We start from the raw sequence: 14,180 nt of genomic DNA on the forward strand, positions 1-14,180 counted from the left end.
ATAGTTATTACAATTATAATTGTTTTATATTCGAATATAAAAATGAAAAACTGGATACGATAAAATTACGTTAATTGAATTTAATTGAAATCCATTAGATACGAATTAGGTAAATTTGAGCAAACAACTTAATCTCGTATTCGTCGAATGATACTTTGATATGGGATTATAAATCATCCGGCTAATTCATGAATTTCCTTTTTCGGAATCCGGTCAGTAGCTTACACAGTCTTACTAACATATCTCAAGGAATTCACATTCAAGAAGATTGGAATTCTAAGATCTTCATTCGCGTTCGTACGTTCGAACTCTTGTAATAAAGTTTTTATCGGATTTAAATACGATTTTTGTTAAAAGATCTTTTCGCACGCATATGGAGTGTTTCAAAATATGTAGATACATTTTCGAGAAATTTTATGTCCGAATTATAACAATTTCTGTATTATGCGTGTCAAATGATTTTCATAAAAATTCTTCGAAGTAGCCATTTTCGACTTTCATTCAGGCTACCAAACGTCTCCTCATTTAAAAATACCAGTAATTGTTAGAACTTTTCGACAACGTGAGATAAGAATTTTACGTGTAAATAATTGAAAAAAGCAGTCAGTAAATTAACATGAATCACTAAAAGACATAAACAGCTATAAAAAAAATTTGGGTCAAGATTCTGATTCATAATAATCTTATGTATTTTTTGTTCTTACTTTAGTCTACTGAAACCACTCCTTAAGTTATACCCATATATTTTGAAACATCTTATATTTAATATATAAAATAATTAATAGAAATTTACTATGTTTATGTCTTATTTTCGTAAAGCAGTCCCTCATTAATTATAAACCGATCTCTTTTTTCTTTTAAAACAATTAAGGAAGAAATTTGTAAAATAATTATCGTATGAATAAATTCCAAATTGCTCAACCAGAGTTCGTGTGAGTCCGAGCATGACAGTTTCTAATTAAATGTCATAATAATTATATATTAAATAACTGGCTAAGTAAACTATTAGTAAACATTACAAATATTTTTAACGTGAATATTCGTTTTATAGTAAATCAAATTAACAATTATAAACGCGACTTGATAAATACTTTATTAAACACGTTTTTAGATATTACTTTTAAAAGTTTGAAGAAATTTTCAAGATATAAGATCGTCAACATTTCCCTAACGGTTAAATTCAAGTCAAATAAAATCAAATCATAAAATTAAGAGATTAGATAAGATTTTTAAAAAAAAAAAAAAAGAAGAGAAAAAAGAGAAACATATTATAATTATGAACATTATCGATCCTAATATAACGATCGATACTCGTCAAACAACAAACACACGCGATATAAAGAAAAATATAAAACTTTAGAAAGAAAATGTCAGCAATTGGAAAGAAATATTCTGACATAACTAGACAAGAAAATTAATATAAAAAGTATATACCCTTTGAAACTAATTCCTAATCGATATCAAAATGCATCTAACGTATCTTAAAAGAATTTCTTCAGGAATAATATCTATTGCTCATAGAGATCAAGTATCTAAGTAAGTAAGTAAGTAAGTAAGTAAGTAAGTAAGTAAGTAGAAACGTCGTCGTCATTCTCTTAGACGAGTCGAGTCACAGAACCGTCGTCTTCAAGTAACGCAAGAACGGCTATCGAGAGTTTGTACCCTAATTAGGAACTCGTTTACGTAGTTTTGAGCCGCCCGCAAAGCAAATACTGTTTGCATCGAGAAGAGAAGGAGGAAGACTTTCTTGCGAGAATCCACCACGTTCGGATAACTTTCTCGCTGTAAACGTGAAGATCTTTAGATGAGAAAGATGAAGAGGAGGAAGATGGGGGAAGAAAAAGGTGTATAAGGTGGAGGTGGAGATGGTGGAGGTGGTAGGAGCGGGATGGGGTGGGGTGGGGTGGTGGTCGCGGACGTTCGTTCGCGCGAGCGCGCGACCACGATCACCCGTTCGTAAATTTCCTACGAAGTCGGAAACGGGATTTCGTCTCGATTCATCTTGCCGGCAATTACCCGCAACGGCACTTGATCCGCGTACGTGAACGACGCGACGCGACCGATTTATGGGATGCGCGCGTACGTGTCGAGCAAAACGATTATTTCGAGCCTTTTCTTCGTCTTTCAATTCTTTCAATTCTCTTGATTTTCTCTCTTTCTTTCTCTCTCTTTATCTTTACGTTTCTCTTTCTGTGTGTTCGGGATACTTTCGAGAAGGAAAAGAAGATGATGATGATGCGCTTCTCTTTTTCTCTTATAAGTGATTTACGATTAAAACTTCGTAAGATAAAAAGACTTTTGTAAGAAAATTCGAGTCAGACGGGTGAACGGTAAGAGGGAGGGAGGGAGAGAGGACGAAGATAATCATTAACGATTCGTCAAAGTTCATAATCCTTTTTAGGTTAGTTCATCGTGATCGTCGGAAGTTTTTTCATTTTTTTTTTCTCTTATCTTATTAAATCGGTTAATGACAATTGATTAATTTGAAAAAAAGGGAAAAGATAATATATTAAAAAACTTAACTTCGAATTAAAGGGGAATGATAATCAATTAGCGATTCGTCAAAGTTTATAATTCCCTTTTTTTCTTTGGTCGTTCATCGAGATCATGATTCCTCGTGGAAAAATCGGTTAACAATCGATTAATTCAGAAATAAAGAAAGAAAGCAAGTAAGTAAGAATGAAAGAAAGAAAGAAAGAAAGGAAAAGAACAAAATCAAATATTTATCTCGTTTATTTTACATAAGTTTTACATAAATACATGAGACACTAACCATCTTTCTCTCTCATTCCTCGTTTTTCCATATAAAAGAAATCGATTCCACGGATCGATCCGATAAGGAAAGAAAGAAAGAAAGAAATAAAGAAAGAAAGAAAGAGAGAAAAGGTACATATCTCTGCTTTCGAAGGTTCTAGACAACGAGAAGGGAGGAAGATCGACCGTGTCCCGTTTCCTTTTTCCCCGAAATTCTCCACTCGGTAGTCCTCCCTTTCTCCCTTCCTTTCCAACCTTCTTGGTCCTCCCTTTATACCACTCCAAGAGGACACGAATCCGAGCATCGGTACACCCGTCGAAAACAGTGGCTGCCTCCCAATTAGGACAGAGGTCTTCTCTTTTAAGTAATACCCGTTCTCCGCTAACTTCTCTTTCTCTCTCTTTCTTTTACATATATGTGTATACACATATGCACACACATAGATATATATATCTACACCCGTTTCTTGGTAGCTGTCCACCGCGACGATTGACTTTCCGCGGCATTCTCGTCTTTCTCTTGTATAAATTAGTCCCAGCCGCCACATAATGGCGTGTCGATGCGCTACTGTCCCTGGATAGTCTTTTGCCTTTCTAATTCTTTTTTTTTTTTCCTCTGTATCTCTTTCTCTCATTTTATCTCTCATACCATCTCTCACTCTCTTTCTCTCTGTCTCTCTCTTTCTCTATCTTCATTTTTTCTCTTAATTTATTTATTTATTTTCTTGTTTTTTTTTTCGGCTATTTCTTTCTCATTTTCTCTTACCGGTTTTACATATCTGTCTTTTTTTTTCTTTCTCTGTAGGTTGATTTTTTTTACTTAAATTTCTTTTTTTTGGGGATATTTTTCTTTCTTACTCTCTCCTACCGGTTTTTACATATATATATGTATGTATATCTCTTTCTCAATTCTTTTTCTTTCTTGACTTTTTAAACATTTTTTCTAGGGATATTTCTTTCTCTTTCTCTTTTACTGGTTTAATATAATTGTCTCTTTCTCGCTTAAGTAATGTTTATATCCACGTCCTTCTCGCACCTCTTTCTCTCCTATCTTTCTTTCCTTTTCTTTAACTCTTCCTCATTCTCCTTCTCTTTTCGTTCGCACACTCGTCAGACCGGCTGCTTAATTTACGACCAATTAATTTGGATAAACTGAATGAGGGGAGGCCTGCTTTTGATGCACGCGTTAACCGACCATCTTTTTCCATATCTTCCTCTCTTTCTCTTTCTTTTTAACTTTCTGTCCTCCCAAACAGGAGCTTCTCGGTCAAGTTAAATTCCTTTTTTCTTACTCGATTGATCAAATTCTTCTTCTGACATGGACGACGAGTGTTAAGAACAAATAAAAAAAAAAAAAAAAGAATTAACATCATAGAAAGAACAATCGGATGAATTCATTAATCGAAGACACATTAACGATTTCATTTGGATAATGAATAAAAATAAAATTAAGTATACTTCGAGATATAATGATAATGACAAAGCGATACAGAAATATTCTTATGAAATAAAATAAAAATATAAATCACTTCATTTATATCAAAAGTCTCGATCGTTTCTCTTGGAGTTACGATCGAATCTCACATCAGCGAGTTTCCGATCGAGGTCTACGAAGGGATAGGAATCATGAGGAGTGGGTAGGGAGGGGGCTTAGATGGATCAAAAGAGGAGAGAAAGGAATAGTAGTAGAAGAAGAAGAAGAAGAAGAATTGGAGGAGGAAGAGGAATAGGAAGAAGACGAGTAGTCCACAGCGATGGCGAAGTAGAGACGGACTATGGCGAAAGTAGCAACAGCAACAGCAGTAGCAATAGCAGAGGCAGTAGCAGAAGCAGCAACAACAGACTCAGCAGAAGCAAAAGTAGTAGCAGACGGCGTTCGATGTCTTTGAGAGAACGGGGGGCTGTTTGGTATTCCGTTTGCGTCCGAGGGCATAATTGGCCGCCAACTGGCGACGACTACGACGCTCCTCCGGGTATCGCCAAGACAAGAAATTATTCTTTAATTAATTGTCAGCGGTCTCAATGTGACCACATGCGTAGGATCACTCGGGATCCTACATACATAAATTTCGATCTATATGGAAAGGATATAGTATAGGGTAGGATTTGATAGGATCCGATATCGGATTGGATAGTTTCTATATGCTGACTCTCTCTTTTCGAACTTGTATATAACTCGTTATTTCATCTTATTTTGTTATCACAGTATCTAAGAAGAGAAAAGAAGAAAGTGAGGGTGTTTGTAGTCTTATTTGAAAAACTTAGCTAACTACTTATATGTCCATTGTTGTCAATCGATCTACCAACAAATACCTTTTACCTGGCGCCCCGTCTCTTTGTAAATCCTTTTTTAAAGCTTCATTTATTTCTCTTTTTTTTCTTTTCCATCTTGGTCATTAATGATGAAGTAAATCATCTTCTTGGATATCCAAGAAAAATCTTCACATTCGTTTATATATATACTTTCATTAGAAATATTATATATTATTATTCTTTTTTTTTTTTTTCGTTTTCATTATTTCTTATTTACTTATTTCAAATGATATACGCTCAACTGGTTAATTATTAGTTGGGTATATATCCTTGAGTCTTACGTTTTACCGTCTTGTTATTACCTGTAGATATATTAGCGGAGAAGAACAATTAGGCTACCGGTCTTCGACGAGAGAGAGAGAGAGAGAGAGAGAGAGAGAGGACAGTTACGAGCCGCGGATGAAAGATTCAAAGAGGCCGGCGAATCTCTTTGATCGTTTCTCTCTACCCAAGAAACAACGGATCTCTCTTTTTCTTCTCTCTCATTTTCTTCTCTCTCATTTTCTCTCTTCATCTCTCTTTCTACCTTCTCAGCTTAGACCTTTTACAGATAGGAAAGATGAGTAAGTCTGCGTGAACACGTACACGTGGATCACATAGGCGTCCCTTTTTCTAACATAATTTTCCTTTCTTTTTCTTATAATTATTTCTTACCTTAGAATATTTTTCCTTTTTTATAATCATGAATCATCTGCTATCGGCATCGTAATTATGATTAAATAATAATCAAACAATATTAGAGGCGTATTCATAAAAATATCACGAGAAGAAAATAATCGACGTATCTACAAATTCGCGAGAATAAAAAAATTAATATATTGTTTGGACAAGAATATTGATAATTAAATTAAAAAAATAATAAATTTTAACAAGTCATAATAAAAAATTTTGTAGTTGCTKAGGAAGTCCCCAGTAAGGGACGAAACGTTCAACAAGTTCAAAATAAATTGTTCATCAGATTTATTAACTATCTATAATTCCCTTTGAAACTTATATATTAAAAAAATAATATTCGTTAATAATAATAATAATAATAATAATAATAATAAATCTCGTGTTCGATTAAACAAATAAGAAAATATGTTTCCTCGTATTTTTAAAATATGATCGAATTTGACGCCATTGAATTCTGACGATTTCTTTCGACGAAGAGACAGGTGCACAAAACTAGCGTACGAAACGTACGACGATGATAACGATGAAACGAAGGAACGCGTTGGCGAAATTATATATTTATATACACGCACATATACGTGTGTGTGTCTGTATGTTTTCTTTTCTCGTAAGTATGTATATATAATATGTATATATATAAATATAGATATATATATATACGTATATAAGTATACACAGATTAAAAAAAGGATATATCCCTAGTATATATATATATATATATATATATATATATTTTATAATTAGCCGGCGGTTGCCGTCGATAAATCAGCGCGCCGCCCGGCTTTAGGACTTAATTAAAAAATTTAGTCAAAAACCAATTAGCGGCCACGGCGAATTAACATATTTCTAATTATCTACCGGACACTTTCGGCTGCCTTATACCAGCCGCAAACCTCTTTCTCTCTCTCTCTCTCTCTCTCTCTTTTTGTCTATCTTCCTCCCTCTCTCTCTCTTTCTTTTTTTTTTTTTTTTTCATTGAGAAACCTGTAATATAAGCCCACTGAATTTTTCTCTCCCTCTTTCTCTTTCCAGACGTTTTCTTTCTTTCTCCTTTTACCAATCTTCCACACCGCAACCCTCGATGACGTTGCGATACGGTCATTGTTAACGCGTTTCTTAAAACGTCATCAACCTACCCGTCGTCGTTTGCCAACAGACACTCCATTTTCTCTTATAATTCTTTTTTTTTTGCTTTTTTCTTTTTTTTTTCAAATTGACTGAACATCTTAATTACCCGGTTGCAATGCTTCAACGATCACCGAACGTAAACTCGATTTAAATTATGATCTATTAGTTGGAAAAATTACTGATCATATGTATATATATATATATGTTATAACTGTCCAACATAAAACAACTTTCATATGTAATATAATATATTTGGATAGATTGAATAATTTGAAATCAGATTTGTTTGTTTTTTATTTTCTCACTATATATAATATGTATGTGTGTGTTTTTATGTGTGTGTATTTCTTGTGGATAAATTATCATGTTACATTTATACAGAGCAAAAGTTTTGCTATCGTTTGTTTAAATTCACGTCGCGCGATTTACGTTTTTTAATTAGATTTTTTTTAATCTTAAAATTCATTCTCAGTTTTTTTCCATTCCTTTTGTTTTTTTTTTTTTTTTACTACCAAAGGATCTTTCAATGTGATGATCGTACACGTAGATATTACATAATTTACATGTTTATTTCCCAATTTTCACTTTTCTCTCTCTCTCTCTCTCTCTCTCACTCATACTAAAAACGAAGACACACACACACGGACAAACGAAAGAGGACACACATGAATCGTACACACATCTTTCTTACTCGGATTATATATTTATTTATTTACACACGCGAAAAATTATTCTTTAGATTTGTTCTCTTTCGTTTTCCAGCAAATTAGAAGAATCAATCACATGTTTCTTCGTAATAAAAGAGATTCTTCAATTTTTATCTTTTACACATTATTTACACTTCGAAATATAACGCACTTTAAACGTAAACGATTATCAGGTCTTTTTCTGAGCTACTGTTATTACAAGTTCACAGGTCAGTTCTGTTTATTTATTATTTCGTTTAAAAGATACTAAAGTTAATCTTTTTCTCTATTCGTAAAAATTCGATTTCTCTAAATACATAAATAAATATGCATCAAAATGAGAACGAATATCGCGTTTTTATTTATTTTTTTTTTTTTTCATTTATATTTTGTCTTTTTCATTTGATTTAGATTAATCGCGATTACTTTTTGAAATTGCATCGAAATCGAACGTATTATACACTCGTTTATATACATAAGTACACTCACGTACACACATACGTACGACACGCATACGTGCATTCCTAGCGATTATCGACCGAACGAACAATTATTTACAATTATGTGCATGATTTTTTTTCGTTCGTTTTGTTTTTATTTTCACATCGCTCCCATCATTTTCCTCTACCGTTTCTCCTTCTTTTCTTACCCCTTTATTTTCCATTCTAATGTAAGACCACCATTAAAATGCCACGAATAAATGCTAAGAGAGAAACACGAGTTCACAATCGATCACAATTTTCTTGTCGAACACAAATAAATGTCAAGTAATTTAAGTCCACGGCGGCTGGGGGTTGATGAGGGGTGGGTGGTGGTGGTGGTGATGGTTTACCACCACGGTTTAAAATGGTGCATCACCGAGGAGGCACAAAAGGCGATGATACTTTTCTTCGATTAAATATATATACATATGTAAAGAAAAGATAGTAATAGTAATAATAAGGATCAAGATTATGTGTGGGTTGTTATTGGCCGATGGTATGCCTATACGGTGCAAAGTTATTTCGTAACGCGTAATTGGATTTCACACGTTTGGTTCTTCTATTTTCAAATTTGGTAGAAACTTTTCTCTCAGGTTGTAGTCCAGCAGGTTTCCAAGACGACGATGTTTCTCGATCTTTTTGAAAATGTAATTGGAAAATTTTTCACGTTAACTTAACGTTAACAATCGAAATTATTGTTCGATGTCCGTCGAGAAATGGTAAATGGATTAAAAAGGAAACCAAAAAAAAAAAGACAACGTGAGAGAATATAAATTGAAAGTGGATGGGAATAAAGAAAAAGAGTGGACAATTGGAAAGAGAGTTGGATTGAAAAGAAAAAGTGGACCTTTCTCGAAGATACACAACAAATATCCTCTTCTCAAGGAGAGTTCGTTGAAGCAACTAAAACTGTTAGCTGACTCGTCGTTGGCCAAGTAAGAGAGACGACGAAGGTCGAACGAGTCCGCCTTATTAAGGCCTGTGTCCAGGGGGCCCCATGAACATGGCCGCCGCGGCAGCAGCATGGGTGTGCCTAGCCATGGCCGCTGCGATAAAGGGTGGCACTCCTGGTGTACCAGGAGGACCAACGCCCGAGAACATCAGGCCCGAACCGAAACTTGGGTGCAATAAGGGCCTTGCCGAAAGTCGTAGCTTCTCGATTTCAGCCTCTTGCAATCTCTTCGCTTTCGCTCGTCTGTTTTGAAACCAGATCTTCACCTGGAAAATATACAAGCAGAAAGGGCCCGGTCAAACGGGTACTAATCTTCGTGTTTTTATTTCTTTTAACATTAGTTCATTATCTTTTTTTCTTCTTCAATTTATTAGAAAATATTTTGGAAAAGTGAGATTAGAAATTTCATTCGAATTTGTTTCATATTTTGGAGATTTAGAGTTAAAACGATAATAGCGTCGTACGAATAATTGTCTCATTAATCTCAGATAATATTCTTTTTTTATTTGTTCATTTTTGGGATACATTTTTTTTCATTATCTTAATAAATTCTAAATTATTTTATTCGATACAACGTTTGTTTTATTTTTGATTTGGATTTTGATACAGCCAGCACCCGTTGTGCATTAATTTGCGATGCAAAATTAATTCTAAGAATAATTATATCGTAATAATTGAAAACAATATAGTATACTTTTTCATTTTGTATAGCATTTAGAGGATTTTAAATAATTGGAGAAACCAAAAAATTGTAAAATTATCTTTCCTTATGACGTCCTGGCTCGGATTTGTATGGAAGAGTATGAACGTGGTTGAATAGGTATCTGCTATGATTATGGGTAACGCGTTAACGAATAACGTCTACGTGGTTGTTAACACGCTGTTAACACGACGATGAGGCGTACGAGAACGACCTAAGCCAAATATGAGAGAACGCGTACGATCGCGTGCGATTTTGCTGCGGGTGTTATATAGCTCGTAATTAGTAGTTTCAAATAGGTGAAAGTAACGAACGGATTAGGTATCGTAGAAACTGTCGGGACTGGCTATCTATGTATATACATATACATATACGTATCTGTCTGTCTGTTTGTCTGTCTGTCTGTGTGTGTCTAAGGAAATGGTTAAGTCGGCCGTGAGTTGGAAAGGCTCTCGTGAACGCAACGACGTGTCAAATTTACTATAAAGTTTATAAAAAAAAAAATGATAAATAATTTCCGGCTATGTTTACTCGACGATTATTTTCTTTTTTAATTGCTAATCAATACGTTCTTTTCATAGATCGATTCTAGCCAGCTGATATTGTGTATAAAAAAAAAAAAGAAAAAGGAGAAAGAAAAATAAAATATAAAAAAGAAACGGGCGTATATAAGTATCTTTGAATATGATTAAAAGATAATCAAGAATTGATACGTTCTTCATTGATTGATTTCTATGAGAAGCAATATAATTAATTTCAACAAAAAAAGATACACATGTTAGTATCTTTTAATAAGATTGAAAGATGATAATTAGGAATAAAAATAATTATTATTCAATGAAATGTAATATTTTACAAACAAAAGATATAACCCAAAATATCGACAATTGATCATAAACATTAGAAATTAATTCTTCGATCTATTTTAATTATGATCTTTTTCTTTTTTTTTCTTAATTAAAATCTTCTTGTTCGGTTTAAGATATTGTAAATTAACAGAAGAACAGTCGTGCAATTTAAATGGTCAACCCATTCTTTTTTCTCAAGAATGAAAGGTAACAAAAATATTGTCCATTATGTTCACCATACATACTAAACACATAATATACATAGAAGCATGCAAAATGTGTGTGTGTGTGTGTATGTTTGTATACGTAGGTAGTGTGCAAAAGGGGATTTCTTGAGCGTAAGAGAGAGAAAGAGAGAAGTTAAGTGATGATCGTTGCTTATCTAAGCAAATGAATGCGACGAAGCTTCATTTCGTCTGATTCATTGTAATGAATGCGCAAAGTGTATCTTAACACGCTAGCCATGCGATAACGTTCATACAACTATGCTTCTCTCTCTTCTCGACGCTTAACACGAGTCATAAGGAAAGGCAAACACACTACCTGAAATAAATACGCTGATGGCTTCTTTCTTTTTTCTTTTCTTTCTTTTTTTTTTTTTTCTTTCCGATCCCTTGAAGGTAAAGGAAACGTGAAAAAAAATGAATGGAGAAAAAAAAAATAATGAAGGATAAATAAAAAGAAGGAAGATATACTACGAAGAAGGGAAGAAACCTTACAAGGTGCCTTGTTTATCTTCTTTACAGATCCTTTCGATAATAATTATGATAATTTTGTAACATCGTGTTTTGATCCATCCTTCACACACGTTTCACCTATTAAAAAACTAATTTTTTATTGCTCCTATCTCTGTCATCGCATTTATTTATTATCAATTAATAATAATTGTACGCTTCTCTTTTCTTCTTCTTCTTCTTCTTCTTCTCTTTTGTTTGTATTATTTTCTCTTTTGTCCTTTGTCGGATTTAAATAAATAATTACTAAGGATTGATTTTTATAATAAATTTATTCTAGAAACGTTGAACTGAATTTTTTTGACTGATCAAATACTACTTTGGTTACGTTGATTCATTTTTATCTCTACTATTACGATAATTATTCTAATAGGATTCAGAATCGCGATAAAATGAGTCGTCGTTTATTCAATAATTCTACTTCATATTCTAAACGATCATTTATATATGAATGTATAGACGTATATTTGATTATGTGAGTATATGTATGTTTATATTATTAACATATGGATAGATGGTTTATACGTATAACGTGTGGTCGTACTAGTTAAAATAATTTATGCATCGCATTTATCTTGTTCAGGTTCAAGTACATACACCAGATAACATCAATGATACTTATATACATTAAACACATACACATATCTATATAAATAAGAATAATATTCATGATAGTATATTGTAATCTAAATAACTACTATGTTGATCATATCCTTTGAGGAGTCTCTCTCACCTGCGTTTCCGTGAGATGAAGGGACGAAGAGAATTCCGCACGTTCTGCTATCGTCAAGTATTGCTTCTCTCGAAATTTTTTCTCCAAAGACAACAGCTGCTGCGTTGTGAACGGTGTCCTCGGTTTTCTATTTGGTTTATGCTTCCGTAGGGTGCAACGTACTGGACCTGGTCCTGGACCTGGTAATCTTAAATCACCTGTAATCAAATGAAATTCCATGTTAATTAAATTTAAAACAAAATTGGATAAATTAATTATACATTTGTTACAATAAAATGGCATTTATTTACATGATGGGATATGATTATTCTATGATTTTTTTTTTTGTTAATTATCATTTATTATTTTAAATGATTGTATCTTATTATTCTTAGCTGTCGAGTAAAACGATACGTTGTTATTATAAAATAATTAAAAATATTTTAATTCGATTTAAGAAATTTCAGTTTGACAAGTTAGCAATATTCTTAAATAAATTACAAATTGTAATATTTGTAAATATTTATAAATAACTGTTATATGTTATTTTATAATAAACTCCTAAATGATTGATAAATCAATCGAATAACAATATACATATATATATATATATTTGATTGACGTCTCAAAAAACAAAACAAAAATTCAAGTTTGACGAGTTGAAAGATTTGGACAAATTCAAGTAACGAGAGTTAGTGGATAAATTGAATATCGTAGTATAGAAATATTTGATCCAATTTTTGAATGATTGTGAAATAGGATTCTTTGGGTCTTATTAGGGAATCGGAAACTAAAAAGCTTTTTTCGTGTAATATTGTTCGACGAAGCGATGACGATTTCGTGGCAAACGAAGGGGGACAAGCGTGGATTCCGAGCGCTAATTAACGATCGACGATCGACAAAAAAGGAAAGAGGCCTGAGCCGGCATTGTCGAGCGGACCTGTCGCGACATCGGGTATTACGTCTTCCATTCTCGTGCTAGCATCTCTTCCCCCATTTCGTGTATACCGAACGTGCTTGGTTAACCTCTCTTTTTCTTTTTTCTCTTTCTCTTTCACTCTCTCTCTCTCTCTCTCCTCTCTCTTTTAAGACTCGGTTATTCCGTGCACATAACCGATCAATATGTTTCTACGGGACGCTAATTAATTTCTGCTAATTAAATGTTGAACGGCCTCTAGAAGGAAATTTATCTTTGGCTCTTATCGATGACGACAACGACAACTACGACGACGAGGACGACGACGACAACGACGACGACGACGACGACGACGAAGATTTGCTAGTTGATTGTCTTACACTGTACGAAATAAGAAATGCAAATAATCACCAATATCGAGAGAAAGAAATGAAGAAATAATGAGAAATAGATTGTACCATATAAGAGTCGTTAATTTTTGTTTCCATGCTTTTATAGAAAAATTCACAAATTTAAATTTAATTCGCTTAGGAGAAAAAAAAAAAGAATTTCGATAAATCAATACGTTAATATCGAAATCATTTAAAAATAAATAAAAACGAAAGAAAGATCGGACACAAACGAGATTCGTATAAATTAGTCATTAGCATAAGTTAGGAAAATTCTTGAAAATTGTCGAATTGTTTCGAGATCACATTTTATCTCACAGAGTCGTTGAGAAACGATTTTGGAAAAGGTTATCGTTTGATAACAGACGACGTGTTCTTCTATTACCTTTTCCAAAAGATACAAAAGAAAAAGAACATTTTAAATAAAGAACACACAAAATAAAGGTCGTGTGTGAAATACGAATGGAACGTGTCATTAAGCTCTTCTTTATTTTCCTCCCCCTTCTTCTTTTTCTTCTTTTTCTTTTTCCTTTTTTCTCTCGCGAGATATCGCGAGGCCATTTCGCGTATCGTAACCAGTTCGCCATATTCGCGCGGTGGAGGTGGCAGTAGAAATGTTTAAGAAAGAAAGAGAGATAGAAAGATCTGAGTATATATATATATATATATATATGTGTGTGTGTGTGTGAGAAAGAGAGAGAGAAAGATACGAGTGAGAAAAAAAGAGAGAGAGAGAGAGAGAATGATCAAATCAATATGTTTCTTGCGGACAGTAATTAATTTCTGCTAATTAAACGTTCGAACGTCTTATGAGCGGTGTATATCTACTCCTCTATCTCTCTCTCTTTCTCTCTCTTTATATATATATATATATATATATATATATATATA

At 33.3% G+C, this 14,180-nt stretch overlaps 1 protein-coding gene across 1 annotated transcript in view; it reads right to left on the minus strand.

Moving 5' to 3' along the window:
• Positions 1-7,176: 7,176 nt before the first annotated feature.
• The window catches only part of LOC106785020 (homeobox protein HMX1-like), a 19,452-nt gene continuing 12,448 nt past the window's right edge, over positions 7,177-14,180 (minus strand). Inside the window, exons 3-4 of the mRNA XM_014745118.1 lie at positions 12,006-12,202; positions 7,177-9,256 (exon numbers count right to left, since the gene is read on the minus strand). Coding sequence (XP_014600604.1) covers positions 9,011-9,256; positions 12,006-12,202 — 443 coding nt within the window. The 3' untranslated portion in view covers positions 7,177-9,010. The remainder of the gene's footprint in view (positions 9,257-12,005; positions 12,203-14,180) is intronic.

Source organism: Polistes canadensis, unplaced genomic scaffold (assembly GCF_001313835.1).
Source record: "Polistes canadensis isolate GaletaPanama2010 unplaced genomic scaffold, ASM131383v1 scaffold_43, whole genome shotgun sequence".
In the NCBI taxonomy this organism is placed as follows: Eukaryota; Metazoa; Arthropoda; class Insecta; order Hymenoptera; family Vespidae; genus Polistes; species Polistes canadensis.